Consider the following 26,916-nt stretch of genomic DNA (forward strand, 5'->3'; position numbering starts at 1 on the left):
TTTTCTCTCAGACAACACGTTTAGCAGCCGTAGACACACATTGATTATAGGCTAAAATTTATTTGATTATTTTGGACTGACAATAGTCGAACCGGCTTTGCTTTCTGGACGACTCCTCTCAGAGTGACTGATGTTTCAGGTTAGGGTTGATTCTATTGGAATTCAAGGTCTAATAGAATTTTGAGAAGGCAGGCAGATCAGTTGAGTGTGTTTCTATTTTTTTCTTCAAGAAGTACTAGGGGTCCTGTAAGACTTTCTAGTGGGCATCAAGGAGGTTGTTGGGAACTTAAGGAGGTTGTCACGGCCACTGCAGTGGTTCTAGTGTTCCTTTAGGAGGATCTGGTGGGCCTTTGTCGAGATTTTAGGGATCTTTAGTTGGTTGAACACCTATGGAGATTTTTAGGCAGCACTATCCAGCCACATCATCAGAACAGCAAATGAGGGAATGTATTTTGGAAGAATGGTGTTCATCCCTCCACTAGAGCTCCACGGACATGGAGAATCTAAAGGAGGTTGTAGGGTCCCTTACAGTTTTAGAGGTCATTGAGGAGTTTCTTGGAGTCCTTTGGTAGGTTTTTAGTGGTAATTGAGAAAGTTTTGGGGTACTTAGTGAGGTTTTGAAGCCCACTGAGGAGGTTTTAGGGGGCCCTTAAAGAGGTTTGTGTGGTTGCTAAGGAGGTTCAAATGGGCCTTATGGAAATTTTACGGGTCCTTCAGGTGGTTGAACAGGTTTTGGTGTGACATCTTAGACAACACTCGCCACCACCATCATCAGAACATCAAATGAGGGAATATCTTTTAAGAATGATGTTCATCCCTCCAGTAGAGTTTGCCAGACCTGGAGAACCTAGGACAAGGAGCACTGAAGCTATTGTGGAAGCTCATAGTGGTACAACACCTTGCTAACACACGTTTGGTTTTACTTTCATGTGTTACCCTTCTGTAAATTACAGCGGTAGTATCTAGGAGATAGTTCTTTACTGTGGTTATAGGTATGAAGTAATGTCAACAGGTACTATGCACAGATTAACTGTGTCTTTGTCCACCTTGCAGTTGTCTTATGAGTTAACATGTTTTTCATCATCACTGGCTATAGAAATTTTCAGCATTGTAGGCATGAACTAACACATATGTGTCACTGTTCATGAAGCTTAGTTTTAAATGGGTGTTCTGTTTGAATAAAACTGTTATATCAGCCTAAATCTGTGTTTCTGACATAAGGTGCTCTATCTAAACCAACTGAGGACTCTGTTCGTGAGACTGGAGCCATGACAGTCCCTCCAGCAGCAGCATTTGGTTTCCTTATTGCTTCCTTCCTGATGTTGAGGTGTCTTGAATGAGAATGTTGTTCAAAAGTTCAGATGCTTCTCATCTTTGAACATCAACATTCTGACTTTCTGTTCTGCTTTCTGATATGAAAAATTAATTCAGTTATCTTACATAACTTCACAGATAAAGCAACGCACCAACAGTGTTGCAGTCTTTGTATTCATTTTAATTGGTGGATGATTAGCTGTGAAATAGTGATGTAGTGACAAGCAGAATTTACCATTGTCAATACTCCCTTAATCAGTCATTTGAATTTTACCTTTTCAGGCTTATCGTCGATGGCAGAAATAAACTGATCAATGACAATCTTATTGAAAATGTGATCTTTTTGGGAGTTGCTGGTTGTTTTCATAATCGTCTTCAATTATCCTTAATAAATGGGAATTGATTGGAGCATGCACACTGCAGTTGTATATGACCACTCGGCCTTCTACCATGCCAGGTGTAGACAGTCTGTGTTGAGATTTCTCACCTGCATCATTTCTTTAGCCACATTTAGGTGAAATAGTCTTGAGCCTTTACAGTTTTGGCAACATCTGTGTGCAACAAGGTATGCATCATCATCATCAACGCCTGAAAGCAAAACCAATTACATTTTTCCATGACATGGCAGGACACTGGATATTTGCTGAAATAAAACTCAAAATCCTTCACGCATGTTAATACTTCAGACCTTTTTAGTAGGTTCAGCCTAACAATCCTATTTGAGGCCTACTTGCTGTATTTTCATATGAGCATTTCATATGAACAAATCAACATCACACATTGGTGCAACAGTAGATTACATCTACTTTTTTGGTATATTTCTATTCTATTATTTATTTTTTATTTAGTTTTAAGATTTAAGATTTTTGGCATTTTCACCTTTATTGGACATTTGACAGTGAAGAGGCAGGCAGGAAATGAATGGAAAGAGAGAGAGGGTCCCCTTCAGCTTCAGTAGTTATTGAAGTTGAAGAACATTTAACTGTAAAAATTATGATTCGTTGACGATCTAATGCAAACATAATTCTCAAACAAAGCTGTTGACTGGCGATATTATTTCCCCTCTCTTTATGACGGCCGGCTTTTCACTTCGCCTTTGAATGTTGCCTTTTGGAACAACTATAAACACATTTGATTTCTGATGTTGTCAGATAACATGTTATATAAACTAGTTCTGTTCAAACATAACTGGACCCTAAGGTAGCCCAGATGTCCCGCTCCCCAGCTGCATCCAGCTCCAGTTCTTCGTGGGAGATCCCGACGTCTTCCTAGACCAGATAGGATATATATAATCCCTTCACCATCTTCTTGGTCTACCCCAAGGTCTCCTCCCAGTTGTACGTGTCCAGAAAACCAGAAGGAGGCATCTAGGAGGCATCCTTATCACATCCCCAAACCACCTTATCTGACTCTTTCAATGGAAAGGAGCAATAGTTCTTCTCCCAGTACATCTTACCCTCACTCAAGAACAATTTGCATCCAAATATGAAGCGGCCGGGATAAGAATCTGCACCAAGTTTGAGAACAGAATGAAAGTGCTCCTGAAGATGACTGTAAAAGGTGAACAGGTTCTCAGTGATCTAAGTCAACTCTAACCAGAATGATCCCTGGAAGATATTGTGAAAACATTCTGGACAAGACATATCTCAGCTTTTCATCTCTTTAATCAATGCATCTCTATGCTTTAATATGTATCAGACCTCTACAGCCTTGCTTTTCGAAAGAGTTATGAAGTGCTGTGCAGGCAATAACACATCAATAAATAAGTGCCAATATGACAAACACAAAAATGCCAGAAATGAATCAAAAACAGAATTACTGGAAAATGGCAAAAAAAAAAGTATGGAAGAAGTTTCCAAAGCAGAAAGGCCAAGAGATTCTCAGTAATAGAAATGAAGAGACACTGTTCACTCAGTCTATTCAACAGCTGTTGAGGTCCAGCTGTTCTTGGGTTGATTTCAACCTTGGTTGTCAAACCAGAGAGATGTTGGGCTTCCCCAGAGCAGTTTTTAAGAATTTGCAGTTTTTTCTGTGTTGTCCCCAGACATGGTGCAATGAAAGAGAAAAAAAATGACAAGAGACAGTACTTCTCTATAAACAAGCAGAGCAAAAGAGCAAAGACTGAAGTTTAACAGTTAAATAGAAAACATGTGACTCTTTCAGTGTTCAAGAGAAGAGGAAAAAGAAGGGGGCCCAGATATAAACATCCAAGGAACATGAGCCCAGACTGTTACAGGTGTGTTAGCAATTATGAACACCTTTAAACTTTTATGACTCTGGGAAGAGGGCCAGCAACTGGAGAATGTTTTTACTGTCACTAATTTTCTATACCAGAGTTTGGGCTGTCAGGGTGGTTTCACTGGTATTCCACTGCACAATAAAGCAAGTCAATGGGGAAAGCCACCCACAACAACACACTTAACACACACTATATCCTTGTGTTTTTGTACCAAAAGAGAAATGGACATATATTGATATATTGATAGCTTGACAAGAGAAAACTTTTACACTCTATTATTTTTCCCTCCCAACTGTCAACACCAACTGGTCCAGAGTGGACTGGACTTGGTCTAACATGCCCAACTCAGAAATACAAATAGCCACCTAATTGTAATGTTTGTGCTCCCCTTAAAGGTTCCCTGTGGAGTTTTATTGTAAACAAAGAAAGTAATATTTTCATTCAGTGTTTCTCATCAGAACACATCGTGTGTATCCTTGAGGTCTAACAAACATGTTTCATGCCATTTCCTTCCTTATAAAACATTGCACAATCTTCTTTGTCACTGACTTTGTCGGTGCATTACTGCGTTTCTTCATGGGTTATCGCTGGCGACTGTCAATCAGAGGAATAGCGTCAAACTGGTGGTAGGAATGTGTATCTTGTCGCTTGTACATGAAACGAAATAGGGACCCACTCATAACACACAACACCATGAATGCTTTCGAGGAGAGACTGTCTGAAAGTGTGTGCTGTTATCCCCATTTTTACAATTATCACACATGCCCCTCTCCATTCAGAACAGGTGTAAACATTTTATCCTTTAGATGTGGTCCTATGCCATGGCGTAAAATCTAGATTTTTTGAAGCGTAATGGCACCTTTACAGTTGTAAGCCTTAAGATTTCTGTCCTGGTTGATTTGAAATCAACACAAAAGCAGCTACTTACTGAAACCTATTTAGTACAATGGAATGGACAACTGGTCTATCTGTTTACAGTGCAACCAAACAAACTCACGTTGTTTTAATTAAAAATAAAAGCATGGTCTGATTTCATTCTGTGCATGGCGTGAGTAGTTTTCCACACAACAGCAGAGCACGATAACAGGAGTTGGTTACCTTGCTGAGGAGTTTGAGTTGTGCAGCCTGTCGCCTGCAACTCTTCATTACTTCTTGTTCCTTTACTCCTTGCAATATTTGAAGCTGATCCCCTGTCAAAATTGCCAAAAATTACCAAGTTCTGTTTTATAGATGCATGGTTGATGAATGATGACAGTCTGTGCTAACCTCTGTGATGAATACATTGCGATTTTCTGTGACTGCTTCACAATAAAAGACACCCCGTGTTTTGCCCGTTGAATGCTTTTAATGTGAAGCAGCAGCAGTAGAAAATGTTCTGTTTGTATTAGCAGTAACTTAATAGAGCTCTGAGATGCACATGAAAAATTTCGATGAATCAATTGTCTGAAAATTGTTAATTAACAATAGCTTCAACAACCTCTAACCTGAAATTCAACTAACCACTCAGCCCACTGTCTAATCTTTTATATCTGTGCATTGTTCCAGTAGTTAAATAATTGTATTATTTGAAAGAGCAGAGGCTGCTTGAGTCATAAAATGCTATTTTCAGCAAACTTGTAAAACCAGTTAACTTGTGTGTTGTAATCCTTGAGGTTGCCTGCTCAAAACCCACCACTTTTCTCTCATGTAAACACAGTCATCATAACATTAAACTTTTTTCTGGCTTATTTCTTCTGACAGCTGCGGCCGATGTGACGGTGAGCTGGGTTTTAGGGTGACAGGTGTAAGCGAGCGATACGTAACGCCAGGCTGAAGCCAGCCTAGACAAAACAACATACGTCAGTGAATTTACTCCACACACAGACGCCCATTTGACTGCAGAGTAGCTTTCGACACAGTGGACCACCTGGCTAAGCATTAAACAGCCTTGGTCTGCATGGGTCTGGCTGACAACTGACATGATGTATTAACCCACCGCTGAGAGCTATGTGTTTTGGTGTTTTGACATAGCCACCCGCTAGCTCTAGGCTGTCGCCAGCAGCTGCAGACCTGACAGTGAGGTTTTTTTTATTTTATTTATCGTTATGCAGTGAGTGTTACATGTTTTTCAAATTAAATGGTTGACACAAAGCTACCACCTTCAATTCCATTAACGTCCTTGTGAAATTAAACAGAGACAAATCAAACTGACCTGCAGAAAATGACCACCCAACGCTGACAGACACAGGCGGCTGTTTTTAGAAAACAAGCTGTGATAAACTCACTGTACACTAGCTGGTGAAGAAAGTGGAAGAGCCAGACATTTTTCTCAGGAGTTAATGGTGACTACAAGCGCGTTTGTAGTCATTTTGTGTTTCTTTCAGAGACATTTTGCAAATGAACCGGAACTCTCAGCTGCTGCTGTTTGTTTAAAAACGCACTCAGTATGTAGTTGACGCTGGAGATCTCCTGTCATAACCATCCATTCCTCTGTACAGATATTATACAAAATACTATAGCATACTATACAATATAATATAGGAAGCCATCACAGGCTGTGGCTCAGGATTTTGAGTAGGTCGTCCATTAATCGCAGGGATGGGGGTTTGATCCCTGGCTCCCCCTGTCCACATGTCAATGTCGACATTTGGAAGCACAATGTGTAAGACCAAAAATACCAACAACTCTCATCACATTACCTCATTTGAATGAATGAACCTCCTACTTGTTTGTGCCTCCCACCTGAGCACTGAGTGCGCTGGGCACCAAAACACCACACAGACAGGAAATTTCAAGGTCAGCGAAATACCAAACTGCTTGTGCAAGCAATTGAGCCAGTTCTGAATGTCTACTGATATTTGGCATTGGTTTATCAGAAGTGATCTTGGCTGGACGTCCAGATATGGAACCTGTCCTGGACATGCATATGACTTCCAAGAGTGAGCCTGGACTAACTGACAACACGTGTTTGCTGGGACAGTGTTTCAAATTGTGTTTCAAATTTAAGACTCATTTAAACTCAGTAGCTCAGTTGTTGTATGACTCATCTTTTATCTTTAGTTGTCATTGTGACATTACTCTTTTTAAACATAACATGTCATTCCCTCAAATGCACAAGTGAAGTTGCACAAGTTGTTCCAGCAGTTGAGTTGTTAGGTCTGTATTACTGTAGGTCTATTTTTCCCCCTGTAATCTTTTGGAAGTAAACCCCTGTGCAGGAGAAGTGTTCTGTCTTCCTATTTACTGTAGAAGTGAGTGTTTTTCCTCATGCCGAGTTTTGGTTCAAATACTGGCATTTAGCCGTGGACTTCAGTCCCAGAGGACCTGAGGACGACCTGATGGTTAAAACAGAACAACTGCAGCCTCCACAAGGAGACCACCACTTTAGTTTTAGAAACGACAGGTTAGTTATTAATTTCTACAACATTTATATGTTTTTCCAGAGCTCAGGGGTTAAAGACAAAGATTGTATTGTTTTACTGCACATTTGGCAGTATGTAGTAATGGCCTCTTCCACATCATATCTTTGTTACACTGAATTTTTTTTGTCATGCAATGTTATTGGAAAGGGAAAAGGAATACTCAGTATTCTCAACATCATTCCTCATTAAAAATGAGCAGCGTTCTATTTTCTGTTAGTCACTAACTCGGATTTATTAGGTATAATTTGAGGCCTATTCCTATGTAAAATCATAAACATAATCGTTTTAAAAGCAGAGGAATTCTAATTATAAATGCAGTTTTTATGTTCAGATCAAATTTAAATCTAATACATTTGTGTAGCTCTTTGCTGTGACTGCTTGTTTGCTTGATGTATAGTGTATCACTGTGAAGCTGTATTGTAGAGCTGTTTCTGTAAACTGCAGTATGCCCACTGTCTATGTATGGTTCCTGTTGTCAGAGCCAGATGCAGAGCAGATGTTGAGGATGCATAGGGAGGAAGGCCGGGGTTTATAGTTTGCTGTTGCACATACGACTCTGTCATGCAACACAAGTTCTCTGGAAGACATCTGATAAATTGCTGTATTGCTGGTGGTTGTAACTAGTGAAGGTTCAGGAATTGATGTCAGACCTGGACCTGGAGCATGCTTTCAATTACCTCCCAATAAGTTTGATATGACAGTGATCTCTTGCCAGAATGCTGTCCTTGTTTGAATTTTGAAGAAAAATCCACATGCTGAGTTGAATGTGTACTCTTTCCTGTTTTGTTTTTATTACATGCTCAGTTCAAGATATCCATTTGCCTGCAGGAATATGAGGCTTTTTTTGTATCCTGTCCAGGCCAAAGGGAGGCCTTGCAGTCTCATGGTAGAGTTTGAGTTCTCTCCTTTGGTTTGTTCTTGGTTTAGTTGCCTCAGACTTCATCAAGAGCCATTGAATTCAGCTGTGGTGAATTATTATTATTATTATTAATTATAACCCCCTAACCCATGTTTTGATTTGAGTGTGCAAAAACAAACAAGTTTCTTACCTAGTGAATGATGGCTATCTCTTCTGATAGAACTCCATAGGTGTCCTAACCTGTTAGTAGCTGAGATTGGTGTGCCACAGCCAACAGAGGGCTGTAACGTTATTGCCGTGTGTGGAATGGAGATAGTGACTCACCCTGCCACCCCATTAATACATGAAACTTAGACGCCCGTTGTAATTGGAAAACCAATACACAGGAATTCTGAGTAGATGTATAGTTACCACTACAAGGCTCATTTTATATAAAAGGTATTTGATTTGATTGATCAACAGCCTGAGAAGCATTTGAGAAACACATGCACATAGTGGAACAACTATGGTAACTGGCACTGATTTGTTTTACAGCAAAGATGTGCACAAGTTAAAGAAGTGAAACCACAGATTTGTACAGCCTCTATGTAGAGAGTTTGGCAAATTAAACAAGTGCCTTTGTTCCTTCTGATCAAATCTTTTATTTTTTCACTGTCTTGGCGCTGTGTTGTGTCTGCAGTGTTTCTGTTAGTGATGATGGTCTCTGTCTGTTGGTACTGGACAAGAGACCGACTCTGATTAGACTGTCAACTGAGACATGACGGTTTGGACTAAACCAGTATGAGACATGTGGAGAGTATTACTGGCTGACTGGGTTCCAGTGTGCGGTGGTATTGGATAGTTGTTCTCTGTTCTCTGATGACTACTGGATTTGTTATCCTAGCATTCCTGGCATTTTCCTCCTGCCAGACAGAAACTGAGGGACAGTTAAGTGTTGGCCCAAACGTGATTCATGCTGAATTTGAATCTGTTGAAATACTAAATATCTAAATGGTTAATCTAGTGACCCCCTGGTGTTCTCACACAGTGGTTCATTTGTCTTCAGGTCACCCGTCCCAGCTGAGCATTCACCATCTTTATTAGTCAGAAGGTAAAGGCTTACTTACAGCTAGAAGGCACTTTGTGCGACTTGGATCCCACTGAGAGAGATAAAAACAGATGGAGCTCATAGTCGACATGTGTTTCCAGGTATCATACGTCATTGTTGGACCTGAGGCTGCTGAAAATGAAACTTTGTTCATGGAATGAATCAGGATTAAGGATTTATGTTGATAAGATCTCAGTAAAGATGAATGCATTTTGGTTTTTCTGACATCTAAACTAAACATGGTGCACTGACAACAAGGTTCTTGAAATAATTGGATGTGACGTCAAACACAAGGGCTTTTCACTTTTTAAACAATATAATGTAAAAGAATATCAATTGATGAGTAATTGATATTGAATCTTTACAACACGATTGTTTCTCCCACAGTGGAAAATGTTTCTTACTCCCAAATATGTAGCCTTTGGCATTTGTCTTCATTCTGTGTCACAGCGTTCAGGTAATATCAGTGAGTTCTCCACTGTCTGAAATGCTGCAGAATGAAGGTTGTTTTGTCTCTTCAGTTCCCAAAATGAGCAGCTTGTTAACATTTTCAGTGCTCCTCATTAAAACTAACAAGTCCCACTATTGGCTGGCTGATAGCCGTCACTGACAACTGCAGTATATTGGGACTAATTGAAAACCTGTGATCTACACAAGTGCGTGTGGACCAAAGCATATGGAGAGTGTTTTCTGTTGGGGGGGTCCCAGTGTTGGGTGGTACTGGATAGTTGTTCTCTGTTTTCTAATGCTGTAGAATTTGCTATCCAAACATTTCTGCCCAGACAGACGGTGGGATAAGACTTGTATTTGGGTAATTTGGGGGATTTTATATAATTGTGTATTATATACTGGGTCACACTGTTTCTAAGTGCTGTTAATTACAGGTTTACTCACTATCGGGTACTATCACCACACTGCAAAAAGGTTGATTCAAGAAAGGGCTGCACGATTCTGGTCAAAATAAGAATCACTATTTTTGTCCACTCAGAATTGAGATCACGATTTTCTCCCACAATTCCTACATTTATTTGGGAACAAAGAAATGTTTATTGCAATCAATATTATCTTCATGTAAACAGTACAAGGAAAATGATCACTAGATACACGCTTCTTTTTTTTTTTTTAAACAAATACAACTGCACGAAATGCTAGAATCAACAATAATCAACGAAGTCTGTCGTCTGCTCTTTAGAACAAAAATGTTTTCCAGCGTCTGGTTGTCGCACACTGTCAATTTTAAAGTTGAACTGCTTATATTCTGTTTTACTCGTTTTAAGGTCAGATTGTGCTTCGAAGTGGCCTGATTCACAATCACAATGTTTTCCTTCGATGACAATGGTATTAAGATACAGATTCTGTAATGCACGTCATCTACACTTCAGAGAGATACTAAGAAAAATAATTTGTCAACCAAATTCATTTCAGTGGAATTGCTGTTGTCAATGGATTTGCTTGCAGAGGCAAAGTACATTTCCACAGAGTTAAACCATCTTGTCACTTAGCTATTATCAATGAATTTCAATGTGCTACTTTCCGGCATGAGTTTGAGTTCATTTTATTACTATGATGAGTTAAAACTCCAAGTTCCCATGAACGCTGTAAATTAGAGCTGCCAGTAATGATTACTTTAATTAATTATGATTAGTCTTTTCGATCAATTGATTAACCATTTGGTCTATGAAATCTCAGAAAATTGTAAAAAAAAAAAAAAATGCCCATAACAATTTTGCTGAAGCCTAAGGTGAAGTCTTAAAATTTATTGTTTTGTCTAACCAACAGTCTAAAACCCAAAGATGTCAAATCTATTGACTATTGTATTTCCAGTCGATGAATCTACGTATTGGTTCATGGCTCTGGTGCAGAATTAAAGTAGCTTGAAATTCTTCAGTTGTGGGGAACACCAGTTTCTATTATCTATTTAAATTTTTTCTCAACTGTAAGTTTTTGAGGCAGGCTGAGGCTTTACTGACCTGTAAAAATGGTATGTTGTTTTTTCTTTTTTTTTCAGTCAATGAATCATACTCGTGGTACAGTAGCCTACAGTCTTCTCCCTACTACAGTTACAGTTCATCTATATCATTGTTTGTGGTTAAAGTCAATGCGTTTTTCATGTGTTTGTGAAGGCAGGGGAATTCTGGGAAGTTCCCATGTTAATGCAATTATGTCTGCTTAATAGGACATTGTGGTCTTGAATGTTTCCCTCTGTGCTAATTGTGATGAGGAGAACACGGCTGTCTCCTCAGCAGTAGACTCCATCTGGATAAAATCTCTTTTTATTGGACTGCTCTTCAAAAGCTCTTCCTTTAATATCGCTACTGGCTAAAATAACAGTGTCTGTGATTCTGGCTATGACTGCCTGTCTGTCTCTGTATTTCTCTGTCTGTCTCTCTCATTTCTGCTCTCCTGTCTGTCTTTATGCCTTCATTAAGGCTGTAGCATACCCTTAACACAATTTTAATGCCATTTTGTCCATAAATTTAATACCAGAAACCTCAAATTATCCTTTATTTGGCTTCCAGCCAAAGATTGTTGTTACTCAGAAATACTCTATTGATCCCCGGGGGGAAATTGTACAGTAAATATTACAGTATTATAATAATATTACAGTATTCTACAGTTGTTGCAAGATATTATTGAATCAGCGTAGGCAAACTTTTCAAGCTTTTCAATCCTATTCAAAACTGCAGAAAAAACTCTTGCAGTCTTTGAATTCAGACTCTTATAATTCTTAACTGTGATGAAAGCAGGAGGCTGATGGGGTGATCAGGGATATCACACAACCTGGTAGAAACTGACAGAATCATGTCCTCTTTGGTTGATTCAGAGACACTTGAAAACTCCTCTGAAACAACCCTGAAATTATGTGTGTGCTTGATAGAAATACTCCTTTCGCCTTTTGCAAGTCAACAACAGCCGTCACATCGCAAAAGGAAATAGTAGAAGACAAATACACCTTTTCATAAATAAAACTAATATAAAAGTCATGTCCTTCCCCAAACACTACTAGCTTGAACTACACAAAAATACATTCAGTAAAAATGAAAAAAAAAAAAACAGGTTGTCATACCTTATTAGTTGTTGGTCCTGATGGACCCGTCAGAGAGATGGGAGGGACTAATACCAAACCCAGAGGAAAAGTTTTTTCAATATGGCTGCATTTATACAATGCTTTTATCCAAAGTGCATTACAACATACTCACACTCGGTGGCCTGACCATCGGGAGCAATTTGGGGTTCAGTGTCCTGCCAAAGGACACATCGACATGTGGACAGGAGGAGGATCTGGGGATCGAATCCCCAACCCTGTGATCAGTATACCCACTATACCTCCTGAGCCACAACCAGCAGGAGCACATTGTCTGTGACAGACTATATCCTTTACCTTCTGCTGAATTTACTTTTTTGTTGCTTTGGTCACTTCTAACAGAAACTTGTAGCTGTTTATGTTTTTATTTCTGAGTCTTTTACACCAGGATGGACGTTTTGCATACGCTGTTATTGATGTTGTTATTATATATGATAATAGCTGGTGCAGCAGACGGCAGGAGATTATGTCCATTAAACATGTACTGCTTCTCACTTTTCATACTTAGCACATTATATCTCTGAATGAAAGAACAGTAATGACTGTTAATTGGTTTTAAATGTTCGTAAGACAAAACTGGTTCTGCTGGCTTCAGTGTAGAAACTCAAGTTTGGAATCAACTGGTGAAGCAACAGCTTTTTTTTTTATTTATGAACAGGTATGGTTTTACTACTTTTATACTTTAATTTCACTATTTTGATGCTCGACACTCTCTTTCTCTCTTACTCACACTCACACACATACACACACACACACCCTCTCACACACAGTCATCATAGGCCAGGTTTTTCCACTCAAGAGCCAGACAGCAATTGGCTCGTCGTCCTCGTTGCTCATTTTTCATGTCAGTCTTTTCCCTGCAGAAAGCATCACTGCTGGGATTCTCTCACATGAAACAAACAGGCCTTTCAGTCTATGCCTCTAAACATTTTAATTTCATTGGCCTCATTTAGCCTTGGCTCTGCTCTGGATGAGTTGGTGGTGTATGTTTTAGGTTTGTGTGTGTGTGTGTGTGTGTTTTTGGACAGTGAATGTGTGTTGAGTGAGCGCTGACAGACTAAATGTCCAATTTTCTCCAACTTTTGAGAGTCTTTTGCTGTGAGTTTGGCATCCTGAAGTGTTTGATTCCTCTCTGAAAGCGTTGACTGCAGTCTGGGGAGACTTTGTGCCTCATTAGTTATTTAGGTTTGTTGGCAGTAACTGTGCAGGACTTGTCGTGCACAAAAAAAAAAAAGGTGATGATGTGCTGGTTGCAAAGGGCTCTGAATGGAGGAGCTTCTGCAGTAAACTAATGACGATCTGTGGAAATTGTGTTTTAATGCTACGACGTAATTGTTAACTTTGCATAAAATGTGCAAGGCTAAAACCATTGAAGGGACTTACTGTCCGGACCGTAACCCAGTGTTTCTTTCCCCCTCATGTGCATTGGATCCTGCAAGAATATGTCCACTCTAATCTGGATAGTTTTGATATTAATATGCAGCTCATCTTTAGTCATATGTGGCCTGTTATGGCCCCCACCCCCACCCCCATGTTTATTCAAAGCGTGGTCTTTCAATTTGAGAGCATGACTTATTGATTTCACGTTCAGATTTTGTAATGCTTTCCCTCAAAATCCTGCCTGCGCACTCAAACAGCCCATGCCCCAGCCCTGCATGCTCTGTTTCTCCTTAAACTGTATGATTGCACTCATATATATTGCACAGATTTCCTGCTTCAGCCCTTCTCCTTGCACTCAGGCTGCTGCTGTGCGCTCGTGAAACGTCTGCTCTCAGAGCTCTCTTAGATTTTTTTTTGCAGCAACCCTGTCAAAATGCCCCAACCAATAGAATGCCAGAATATACCAGTGCCTTACTTTTTACTATAATAGCTATAGCACGGCCTACCGTTGGTGTGCTATACTATACGTTTTTCAAAGGTCAACAGGTTTCTGATTTGTTTATTAAATCTTGATCCAAGTCTTTACTGATATTGTTAAAGAATAATTCTGGTTTATAACAACATGGGTCCTTTAGCAACGTTATTTTCGTAGTTTGGTCCGTTTCATTGTTGTGTCATCAGTAATGATGACTCACCAACTTGGTAGCTGTGACATGGGGACATGGTGACATCGCTAAAAAGAAGTCCGACAGGTCAAGAGCCATGAGCAGTCAGACGATCAGACAAGTTGGAAACAAATCCCCGGGTTAGACAAACTTATTTGGAAGAGAAAACAAAGGTGAAAGGTAACATTATTACACAAACTGTCCCTTACAGTTATACTTCCTGCTTCAACTTACTGACCTTACTTACACACCATAATTGTGCGCACACAGTTTTCCTGTGCATTGAGGGATTATTACTGACATATTGACGTTCACGTGACGCTTGTCTTGTAAGTCATATCAGTCCTTAGAAATTCTCCTGAAACAGTACTGCTGTATGGGCTTTACTTATTTTTTCCCCGCAGAAGGAGGACTCCTCTGTAGCTTTTTGACATCAGGTTGAGATAGCAGGAAGAAGCAGAGTTAGGTGACCTTTCACCTCGTTGCGTGGTAAGTCTTTTAAAAGATTGAACATCAGATTTGAAAAGGAAACGCTGACATTCTTCTTGCTGGAAAGTTAATGACAATTAGAAGGTAGAGTGATATTTCAGTAGCCTTGAATTCATCAGTGAGGTGTGAAGTGATTGATGAGGTTTTCGGGTCTCCAATCAGAGGAGCGGCTGAAAGCAGTGGCCCTCTCCTGCTTAATGACTCTACCATTGCCCACTTTGTCCTCAGTTTATACTGAGAAACCTGAGCTCCCTCCGTGCCTCCTCTGCCTCTTTTGTTGGCCTCTAACCAGCGTCTTCCAGGCTCACAGCACAACCAAGGGCATTCACTGCATCCTCTGAAGACAAACATGACAAAGGTAATGTTATATATGGCAAATTATAAGATCCCAATGTTTCTCCCGTTTCTCTGATGGAAAATATTTTTGACACTCTGGGCATCACATACCTAATTATCATCAAACTCAAGTTCAGTGAGATTGAGTCTCATTTTACTCCAGCCACCTCAAAAATGCAGCCAAGTCTGAAAATTAAACCCCCTAAACTGTCAGTGTAAAGTCGATTCATTATGACAAGTAAGATTGGATTATGAACTTTACAAATGGCATGTCTGACACTAATCTAGGTTTAAAGAGCACCAAACGATGGTAAGATTTTAAAAAAGGTCTAGATTTAACACTATGGAATTATAAAGTTGATCCTCATTAGTGCAGTCCATCCATGGAGCTGCTGGAGCTTACACCCCATCTACAGTTCATCATCTGAGGCGGTGACATATTTATAGTATCAATATTAATACTATTATTATTATAGTATTATGATGTGCCTTGTAGTATGGCTTTTACATTTTGATAGATAAGGGAGGCAGAAGAGGAGAAAAGGATAAAAAAAGTTATCTGAATTTGTTGTTTTTGGATTTAAAATATTTGAACTGCAGACAGGGAAGGCTGATTTATCTCCCCAGACAGTTAAACAGTCTTTAAAGTACACAATAAATCCAGCAGAGATAGAAAGGAGTGTCCAGCAGCTTTTCACCTGAAAGAACTTATTGAGGAGGAGCCGACTAAAAGAGGAAAAAGGATGAAACTGATACTTTAGTGATCTTTTCTGGGAATATTGCATCAACACAGAATTAGGTAAAGAAATATGGCATGGCTGAGGAATGAGTGACATAGACACAAGCATCCCAGATTAATTATGTTTTAATTCATTAATTCATATTTAAAATTAATATCCCGTATTAAGTATTTGGGACATGATGTTTTTGGGCCGAAGTGATTCGTCAATTAGTCGTTTCACAGAAAATTGGTGATAAACTGATTTCAGCCTGGTGTCTGACCTGCAGCGTGGCGGTGTCATGACTTTTCCCAACTTGTAAAAACTGCTGCGCTGATTAATTACTGCAAATAACGTAATAAAACGCTGCGACAACTTGGGGAGCCTTCGGGCATGGAGCAAGATCATTTTGGGAGCATGGACCCCTCGCACCAGGGACACTGCATTGACCATAGTGTTCAGTGTCTTGCCCAAGGACACTTCGACATGTGGATAAGGGGATCGAACCGCCAACCCGTTCTACCCTGCTCTACCTCCTGCGCGACAGTGCTAACGACTGCACCAACATGCCACCTGCGTTAATAGATGATGGTTTAAACAAAATCGCCTCAATCGATTCACTTTACGGTGAACCAGGTGAGGCAGAGAGCCTCCATTATAAACCCTGTATAACTTGTGACAAGTGTCTGACTATAAATTGACATGGACTGACTGCATAATGACTGGCACTCTGTGGTTTGTTGGGTACTGATTGTTGAAATTAACAAAAAGGATACACAACCTTTGTGATGCATATTGAGGCAAAAGAAGGCTGCATTTCTGTGCTGGATTTATTTTGGTCTTTGGAATGGGACAGACCTTGTTAAACTGTTGATGACCCTTTTTGTCCACACTTTGAAGGAGGTGGCAACTGACTTGAGACATAATTAACATGTACTCTACTTTGACATCCAGAGCATCTTCATATTGCTGATCAGCTTACGTTTTCTGACTAGCTTCACTAGTTTAAAGACTCATTTGTGCAGGATGGAAACTGTCGTGGAGAGAAGTCGTGGATGGAGGACAAAGTGGAAGATGGGAGAGGAGATGACTAGAGTAAAGTAGAAGATAGAAAAAAGTATGAGGAGTAAAAGCTGAGGGTGAAAAGAGGTAAAAGCCCTGAAGTTAGGACCATTTTTTGTGTGTGTGTGGCTGTGAGACGTGGCAGAACGAGGCCTGGCCAACCGGCAGATCTGTTCCATATGTTTCCTGGAGAAAGCAAGAGAGGCAGCTCCCATCCACCCCACCCACAGCACAAAGAGTCTTCATTTAAAAAGACAAAACAGTCGAAAAGCAAACCATCCACAGTACTACGTCGTCGTACAGTACTGCAGCGCCGTCTCGTTTTCTGTGGACTGTAGATATCAGTTTCAGGTTAAGATGGATCTGACAAAGGCAGCTTGCAGGTGTTGGGTTTCTGGGAGTCTGCAGGGAGCTGGCTGCTGTTTGACAGGGGCCTCCCAGAGAGACTGAGAGGGCAAAGAAAACACACACACAGCCGTCACGTTTTCACATTGGTTTCATCACATTCATCATTTCTGTGTGTGTGTGTGTGTTACAAATGAATAACTTTTTCAAAGAAACTTCCATATAGACCCAATATTATTACCTGAATTTACTGGAAATTTGTTATATCACAATGCCCATTGTTTTACACGGGATGGAAAAAATAGAAAATTTTGGGTTCAAAATAGAACCCAACCCATTTACCCATCAGTAAAATTCAATCAATCAATCAAGTGAAAAAGAGTTAGTGTTTTTATTATTATTTATTATGCATTATGTTTTCATGTTGGCCATCCGTCCATTCCATTCTCATGAACACGATATCTCAGGAAATCCTTGAGGGAATTTTTTCAAATCTGGCAGAAATGTCCACTTTGACTCGAGGATGAACTGATTAGAATTTGGTGGTCAAAGGTCACTGTGACCTCACAAAACACGTTTTTGGACAAAACTCAAGAACTGATGACCATATTTCACAGTTGGTCAGACAATGAATTGGTAAGACTTTTGACTCAAAGGTCAAAGGACACTGTGACCTAAAAATGACCTTGACAAACATGTTTTTGGCCACAACTCAAGAATGTATGAGGTAATTATGACAAAATTTCACACAGATGTTTAATGGTGATGATGAAGTGAAGTGAAAGGTTGACTTCACTGTGACATCTAATGTCCTAGAAAATCACATTTATGACCATTATTCAGCATCGTAACCCAGGAACAGACGGGGTAATTGTGACCTTATTTCATAGTTGGTCGGACACTGAGTAGGTGACACTTTTGACTCAAAGGTCATTGTGGCCTCAAAATAGGTTTTTAGCCATAATCTAAGAATGAATTGGGCGTTTCCAGATTTCACACACACATGTTGACCGGGACGACACAATGAGTAAACAATAACGTCCACTCTGCCTTTCACTTCCTACCTCATTCTGAATTTCAAGCATCATTGGAATCACGTGACCGCAAACCACGTATTGTAGCGCGCCTAGCTAATTGTGATCATGTGAGTGAGTGAGTTTAGTTTCTTCTTTTGCATCTAAAATTGCCAAGACATAACAAAAATGCCCCATTTTGTGTAGTTATATTCTATAAGAATCCATCTTTACATAGTAATCAAGTACATGTGTACCTGTTTAGCCAATACATCTATGATAATCCTTCGTTAATCAGTTCAACAATGTATATTTACTGGAATCATACATATGTATGATCACTATAGTGATAACTTCCATTTAGCCAAAAAATACACTTGACTTTCATTCAATTGCATCTAAGTATTCACAACATTTTATATGAGTCTGGACAGACATGGATGTAAACTGGAAGTTGACTGCAGGGTGGTAATTCTAGTTTATTGATACATCTGAACAGATCTCCAGTATGTGGTCCTGTGTTCTGTCTGTTCATTAACATTTGGTCTACATGGACACTTAATTGTGTTGGTGGATACGTTTGAAATATTGGGGTAAGGAATAGTTTTAAAATAAATCAGTTTCTTGTAGGGTCAAATGTTTTACAATGATTAATCAATTATCACTTGATCCAGGTACAAAGTATCAAAAAAATGTGATTGAGATACAATTGAGCAAACTCAATCCTCTGAGGAAGACAGTGTGATACAGTTGAAAGCTCAGGAAAAAAATAGTAACTGGACCTTGATTTGCGATTGTTTTCTTCTCTTCCATTAAAGGAATACTTTGATATTTTTGGAAATTCATGTATTTGCTTTCAGCAGCTTTTAAACTCACTAATCAACATTTTATATATTGTTTGTTAAATCTGTACAAAAATCGAAGAGAAATAAAGAAGTGAAATGTTGCAAAGCAAGTTCAAAAGATTTATGAAATGTTGTCATACAAAGGAAATGTGTTTTGTAAATGTTCCTTTAAGGAATTATTTGAAGATTTCCAAGACCTCTCGTCCTTTGACTAGTTTCCAAATAAGTCCAACTACTAGAGAGTTGCTTATTGTAGAAATAATGATAGAGTAGACAGATTTGACAACAATAGGAAAGCATAGAAAAAACAGCACAGTTTAGACAAAATGGACCCCTATATTGTCCAATTGCAGAATAGAGGGTTAGTCTCACAGGAGGCCACAGTCTCTCAACACTGTAGACTTCTGAACCAATCTGAACCAATCACTATCTGGGTGTCTTCAGTCTTTTGGGTCAATCTCCAGACCTACACTGACACCAAGAAAACTACCAGTTACTTGTTAGTGTGCAGTGACATCTGCTGGTGGGTGAAGCAATAGCTCAACTGGTCTTTATCAGCCTCCTACAATGGAAACCAACACTAGTCCCAGTTAACATTTAGCTGCAGTGAGAATGGAGAACTCACTTTTTTATAGGTCTGAACTGATTGCTTATTGTTTTACTAACAAAGGAAAGACACTGGCAGAATAATTTGACAATTTTTCACAATAAACTAAACAAGGTAATGCTCACTACAATATCACATCTGCGCCCCCTACGGCAAGTTCAAAGTGAATATCACGAAGAAACATTACTTAGAACAGGGGTGCCCAATACGTCGATCGCAATCTACCGGTCGATCGCAAAGGTAGTGTGGGTAGATCGCATGGCATTGAAAAAAATAGACGTCAGCCTATCATCCATCCTCACTATGAAATTTGTCACTTGATTGACATACAGGGCAGCCAGTCTGACATCTGATCTTTTCTGACACATGGGTCACCACGCATGTGCGTACAAGTGCACCAAGTGCGGCAAAATGCATCCCTGGCTGATTCCATTCAGTGCAAGTCATCAGAGTAAGGTAATGAAAAAAATGTACAGAGTTATATTGTGCAATATGGGTTCATGCAGTTATGCAAGGTACACCAACATATATTGTACATATAAAGAATACTCAATATATTTATAAATAAATATATGTTTTGCATTTTTTTAGTAGGTAGATCATTTTGACTTGGTCATTTTATAAGTCGCTCACTTGCTGAAAAAGTGTGTGCACCCCTGACTTAGAATTAGTGCTGAAACGTTAGTTGATTTATTGATTCGTCAATCAAAGGCAATTGATTGGCAGTAGTTTTGATAATCTATGAATTGTTTCTCATTTTTAAAGCAAAAATGCCAAACATTTTTGGTTCCAGCTTCTCGAATGTGAGGATTTTCTGGTCTTCTATATCATTGTAAACTGTATGTCGTTGGGTTTTGGACTGTTGGTCGGACTGTCAAGACATATTAAGACGTAACCTCGGGCTCTGAGAACTTTTGATGGACATTTTCCATAATTTTCTGATATTTTATGGACTAAACAACTACTGATGACTACGTTATTAATAACCATTAATCCATAAAACCATTTGTTGCGGCTCCTCTAGGTATGCAATCCACATATGACTCTTTGGTTTGAGATTTAAAGTTATTTGAACACAATTTTACCCTTTTAAAATCCATTCATGCAATTTTTGGAAACCATGCAGAGTTGATGATTTTTGCAGATTTATTCATTTGCTTGATATGTCAAGTCATGTTCATATAGCATATATATAAGAGGATAAGACAGTAATAGCTCAAATAACACAATCAAGTGTTAACTTTCCGACTCAAACCTAGAGACAAGACAAGACATAAATGGGGAGGTGTTCCAGGTTTATTCAGACAAGACATACTAAATAAATATAGCACCATTTCAGAGGAGAAATCACTGGAGGAACATGTTTGTAAGGAAGATGCTCTTTCCGAGTTGGGAGTTACATTACCTGCTTATAATTTCAATGATAACTTTGGAGTTGGTTGCTATAGTGACATGTTGGGTTTACATCAAGGACAATGTATAATCCAGTCAGTCTGACATTTAGCTTTCACCTTCTAAATGAAGACAATACAGACATGCATTGAGATAATATAAAACATCCACACAAAGACAAAGTGACTTATTGCACTAAATAATGCCAGCATCATTAACTGTACAGACTTCTGCTGGGGAGGGGGAGTATGTTTTAGGTTAGGTGAAAGTGTTTTTTAGACTCCTGTTATGTTACAGCTCTGGCCTATAGTGACTCTTCTATGATAATTACAATGTCTCAACTTTAAAAAGGCGTAATTATAATGTGTAAGGAAATGACAAAAGAGGGAAGAACTCTATTTTGTTAAAAGTAGAAGTGTTACAAAGGCATCTTAAACTTAGACATTTTTTTACTAAACTGTATCTCATTAAAAGTCGTCTTATTTTGAAACTAGAGAGGATAAAGATCTCTTGTTGAAAAATCCATCAACATGTAGCACTACTCAAGTCAAGGCAGTGGGTGGTTTTGCTCAAAAAGTGTCCAGAGGGAGGCGCTTTATTCCTGCAAAAGTTTACACAGCAAAAGTTGAGGGACAAATGTTAAGGGTAACCTGACAGAATATACCTCACAAAGGTAGACAGGGCTCTTATGTTGAATTTAATTATAATGTACAGATGTTCATGGTGTTTCATCCTCCCTCTGTATACTGTATTTAGCTGCTTAAAACATTTTCTTAGTGTTGTAGCTTATCATTTAATATTAATTTTCAGCGCCAACATCCTGACTAGACATTTGTTTTTGTTTGTTTTTTTTCTCCCCAGGCCAAGAACTTTTATGTTTAAATTGTACCAGCATTCAACATCTATGTACTACAGTTTCTAATATACATCAATATAATGACATTTCCTGAACAGCAAACCCTTTAGGAATGCAGTTTCATCTTGATTTATCCATCAGCACTATTTGCAGCTCCTTTCTTATACTGTAACGAGGATATTGGCAGTTTTCCATTTCTGAGCTGTCTGGAAAGCATCATTTACACTCCCTAATTCTACTTTCTGAAGTTTCCGAGCTGAACGCCCCTCCGTCCAGTCACACAGCGAAAGGTAGCCGGCTGGACATCCCAGTATCTAAGAGGATTTGCAAACAGACTGATGCCTGTGTACAGGTTCTTCTTGACACTGGGCCTGATGGGACAGAAGTCGTTGATTCCCACACTGCTGATTTTGTTGCCATGGAGGAAAATCACCTAAACAGACAGAGAGGATTTGTTTTTTAATCAGTGATTGTGAGTGAACTGCTACCTTCCTTCCCTCACAACCTTTTAGATCAGGAAAGACTAAGACGATTTGAGTTACAAGTCGGAAAGTTGGGCATCATTTTATAGCTCCAGGTTGCTGATGTATTTGAGATGGCTGAAAAATGGAGACATTGTTGCTTCAGCAGAAGTTAGCGTTGGAGTTATTTGTCGACCAACAACCGCTGTGCGCGGTGACTGCACGCAGCATCTCAGAAGCCCTGCCCTCATAGTGGGTTTGATGCTTTTTGATGCAGTCCTAACTTAACTGTCAACTAAACCCAGCTGACATTGTCATGCACCTTAATCTACTGATACTGATCAAAGTGCCAGATTAGTTATAGTGTCTCTCACCTGGAGGTAGCGCAGGGAGCTGAGGCCCGGTGGGATCTTTTTCAGACGGTTGTTGTCAAGGTGGACCTCACGGATGCTCGGTATGCTGGCAAAGCTGCCATTTTCTACATATTTGATTTGGTTAAAACCTAGTCCTAGCCTGCAAAAGATAGTTGACAGGTATCACCACTCATGTTCAAGTGGCAAAAAACAGATTTACACATCAAATTAACAAACCTATATTCAAACTTCCCATTCCAACTAACCCATAAACAGAGCCTTTTGTTTAAACCTGGCAGCTTAAAGGACACAAATGATGTTATATGAAATCATGTATTAACATTGAGGTACAACATGATGGCTTTTTGTTTTATTCTACACTTGAGTGTTAAAGTTTTTTTAGTATCTTTTGAATGTTAAGCAAAACACTCAAATTGGAGTTTTGACGAAGAGTCAGACAGCTTGCACAAAATCTTGGCTTATTGGAAAAAGTTTATAGGATAAAATTATGTGGCCAGTTTTCACCTCTGCAGGTTTTTATATCTGATGAAGTCTTCTACTTCCACCTTAGAGATCTTGTTGTAGTCCAGACTCAGCTCTGTGATGGAGGATGGGAGGTCTGGAAGATACAAAACACACTAAATATAACCAATGTAAAAGATGGATTAAGCATACTTAACTTCATTACTTTATTTTAATAATTAATAACCCTTTTAAATCAAAGCATCATATTAATAGACATTAGCAGTATGAATGCCTCATTTCATTGCACAGTTGAGGACCAGTATAGTAGGTGGCAGACTGAAGGAGAAAGAAAAGTTTACCATTCATTTGTTTAAATCAGCACAACATGAGGTGAGTGATATTCTACCTTTTGGTACAGCAGTTAGTTTGGCCTCTGCCATACCGACATACAGGGTCGACAAGCCGTTAAAAGCTCCCAGCTCAATCCCACTGTTGGCCAGAGGGTTGGCGCCCAGCTCTGTTTGGACAAGCACAAAACATGAGACATAATTATTAATGATCCATTATATCTCCTGATTACAGTAGAGGACATACACGTTTCTTATAACCATTACCACCATCTTTCCATAGCCTTTACCAAGTAGTTCGGCTTGTCAGAACTTAACCAACCTTAACCATGGAGGTGGCATGTCAGAAAACAAACACACACAGTATGAATAAATGGTCATATGGGTCATTGGAAGATAATGATGAACAACCTATTTTGTTGTGTAGGTTTGAGGACTTGTTGGCCCTTGTTTTATGGTTTACCATTCAAACCAAATACTACAGTGTAGCAATTTATTCATTACTTCTCTCTGGTTAAAGCTCTGGTTAAAGCATTGTTAAATCAATAAAAATCAACTGCTGCAGTGTTTGGGTTGAATAAAAACCCTGCAGACTTCTCTTGGACACCCCTGGCCTTCGAAAACACTTATTGCTAATCTGATACAGGATGCTGAAACCAGGTCTTACCTAGCACATGGAGTTTCCTCAGGCCTTTAAATGCATCCTTCTGGATTCTGTTGATCTTGTTTTCATGGAAGCGGAGCTCGATGACGTTGGGAGGCAGGTTTGCAGGGATTTCAGTCAGCAGGTTGTAGGAGAGGTACAGCAGTCTGAGATGGTCCATGTTTCTGAATGCCTTGGGGTGAATCTTAGAGATCTTGTTGTTGATCAGAAACAGGCCCTGTTGTCAAAGAAAGGAATCAGAAAGAAAGAAAACTTACTTGATTTAAACTGGGTTTTGCTGCATTTCTTACGGCAGGTGTAAGATTGGAACATTTTAATGTTTAATGTTTAATGATAACGAAATCTGCTTAATATAAAGCTGTTTTTTGCTTTTAATTTGGTTTGTTTTTGATCTGTATTTCAATAATGAGACTAGAGATTTGATTAAAACTAGAATCGATGAACAGAATCAAAATGCATTAAAAAAAAAAATGAAACTCAACCCTATTTAGGTTCAGGTCGGCTGCACCTTTTAACTCTTGATGATTAGCACAAAGCTGTGGCTGCAGATTGTTTGCCTTGATACAGTACAGTATAATCCAGAGTTATGGCCTTGATGTGGTTTGTTCCCAGCTGGGAAAACATCAGCTAGATCAAAGATAGACCCACTGTTAGTGGCCCCACTTGAGTCTGCATGTGACTCATTTAAAGCCAGTCTCTCAGGTCCCATCTTCAACTTCGTTCCTTTTTCATGAACTGTGCTGATGTGTGGACACCATTTGTTCATCTGAGCAGGTAGTTTTAATTGGTAGGAGATTGGTGCTCCTAATTATCCCATAGATTAGACTGTAAATACATGTGCAGACCGATACAATACCATTAATATTACTCAAACTTGAAATTGGAGACTGGAACTTATTTGCTCATGTATTTTGTTTTCATCAGATGGACTTCTTTAACATGCGTGATATTTGGGTCTCTTTAATGTTAACAGGGGATGTGGTATTCATTAGTATTTACAGGCTAAACCAGTTCTCAAAGTTTCTCTTACATGAAGCTTGTGGAGGCCTTTAAAGTCGTTCTCCTTGATCTCAGTGATATCATTGTTTTGGAGGTCAAGTATCACAGTGTCTTCAGGAATCTTCTCAGGAACAGCGATCTGACCTGTCGGGAAAAACAAAAATGCCTGATTAAAGCATGCAACACCCGGGTGTTACATAACAGCACAAATACTGAGATGTATGAGTGACAAAACTCATTAAGGTCTTTCTGACTCAAACTCTGCTATCTCAGGTTACAAATGATGATGTATCAGTGAGCCACTGTTGTTGTTGCGCACCACAGTTTAAGAAAGTCTAGTTAAACGAATTTGGTAGTGACTCGACTGATGTATTCAGTCTATAACTGTGGCAATGACCCCCAGGCTTTTTTCATAGCCGTAGGTGTTAATGTTGCAGTAAACAAAGTTTCATGAGAATAAAGTCAGTCATACAGAGCTCTACTGTAAGTGCAACAGATACCAGCTGTGTCAAATACTGTTGGACCATTTGACAGAGTAAATAGTCAAGGTACTATAGCCGAGATGTGCCAATCCAGACAGTGAATGTGATAAAATTGCTGATTTTTCTTCTGGCAAATAGGACAAATTAGGAAATAGAAGGTATAACTTGATATTTTTCTTTTCCACCACTTTCACATCAAACCTGGCTTCAAAATCAGGGAAGTGCGTGCCGCTACATCTTGTGTAGCCACCCAGGGAAGTGCTACCGTTCTCTCAATTAGAAATAATGGCCTTGCTCTGTGCAGTGTCGCACTCTGGTAAGTTAGGTGGAGAAACCTCGTAGGCTGCATTGCCTCCTCGACCCAGAAGAAAGTTCCCTTTTTCTTTGATGCAAGCTGCATCAAACAATCCTAATCATCACTTTCTGACATAAAACAGTTTAGTAGTCAGGTTGTTCAGTATGAGATCATTTTCATGGTAGGGTAGGGAAGTCTGAAAGCATCGAGTGACAGACTAACATGTTGTTGGTTTTAGACCTTTCATGTGATTTGTAGGCAAGGAAAAAAATGTCGAATAACACCAAACACTGGTAATCTTAAATGGTGAACTACACTACATTACGTAAAAGAGCAAGCCGTAATCAATATTCATGCATGTAGCTCAGAGCCTTCAACACCCTGTGTTCACAGTAACATGTGGATCCAGATGTGTTCATACTGTGTGGCTTCTAACCCTGGTCGGAGCACTGCACCACTCTGGGTGAGCAATGGCAACCAGATGGACAGTTCTTATCTTCATCATAATCGTCATCGTCGTCATCGTCATCGTCGTCATCATCATCTGAGTCAGCCATCATGATGTCATAGTTTTTCATGAAGTCCATGATGTTGATTGGCTGGTAGGGTTTCGCGTTGCCCAGCGCCAGCAGGCAAAGCAGGAGGAAGACCCTCATGGTTTTATTAGAAGTCAGTGAAACAGCAACCAGGGAGAGCTGTAGGAAAAGGCAGAGGTCAGGTTTGCTCCAACACAGTAGACAGGACTAGACAGTGATGTCATGGCACTAAGGAAAGAACCTGTCCAAGCAGTGGCATGTTTTTTTATTAAATTTTTCCTGCAGTTTTATTCCAACATCAACATAACAAAACAGTTGCAGAACCTTGTAGTTTACCTCAGTTTACATTTTCCACATGAATGACCCACTGAAATGGTATTCATGAAGAAAGTGAAAATTTTGATAGTTCAGTAGTAGTATTTAGTAGTATAGTATTTCACTAGCTCAGAAATTTAATGTTTTTCTGATCTCTGTGGTGTCACAGTAGCTTTATTACAGATAAACACAGATGTTATTTGCTAACATTTTTAACTGTAACTGCCATTTCAAGTCCTTTCGATGCTTCCTGCCTTTCATATGAATCTCCAGTAAGTGACCAGTCTGACCCAGGAGTCCCTCTG

At 39.4% G+C, this 26,916-nt stretch overlaps 2 protein-coding genes across 2 annotated transcripts in view; one reads left to right on the top strand and one right to left on the bottom strand.

Annotated features, from left to right (window-relative positions):
• cenpp (centromere protein P) overlaps window positions 1–26,916 on the top strand; it is an 81,825-nt gene that overhangs the window by 22,070 nt on the left and 32,839 nt on the right. The gene's annotated exons all lie outside the window — the stretch shown is intronic.
• aspn (asporin (LRR class 1)) lies at window positions 21,930–26,416 on the bottom strand. The gene is made up of 7 exons (XM_070902478.1): window positions 26,197–26,416; window positions 25,015–25,127; window positions 23,988–24,201; window positions 23,380–23,490; window positions 23,034–23,127; window positions 22,530–22,668; window positions 21,930–22,127 (listed from the first exon to the last, which is right to left on the bottom strand). The coding sequence occupies exons 1-7, from the start codon at window positions 26,414–26,416 to the stop codon at window positions 21,930–21,932; spliced, it is 1,089 nt and encodes a 362-aa protein (XP_070758579.1).

The sequence above is a fragment of the Enoplosus armatus genome, chromosome 3, assembly GCF_043641665.1.
Source record: "Enoplosus armatus isolate fEnoArm2 chromosome 3, fEnoArm2.hap1, whole genome shotgun sequence".
Lineage (NCBI taxonomy): Eukaryota > Metazoa > Chordata > Actinopteri > Centrarchiformes > Enoplosidae > Enoplosus > Enoplosus armatus.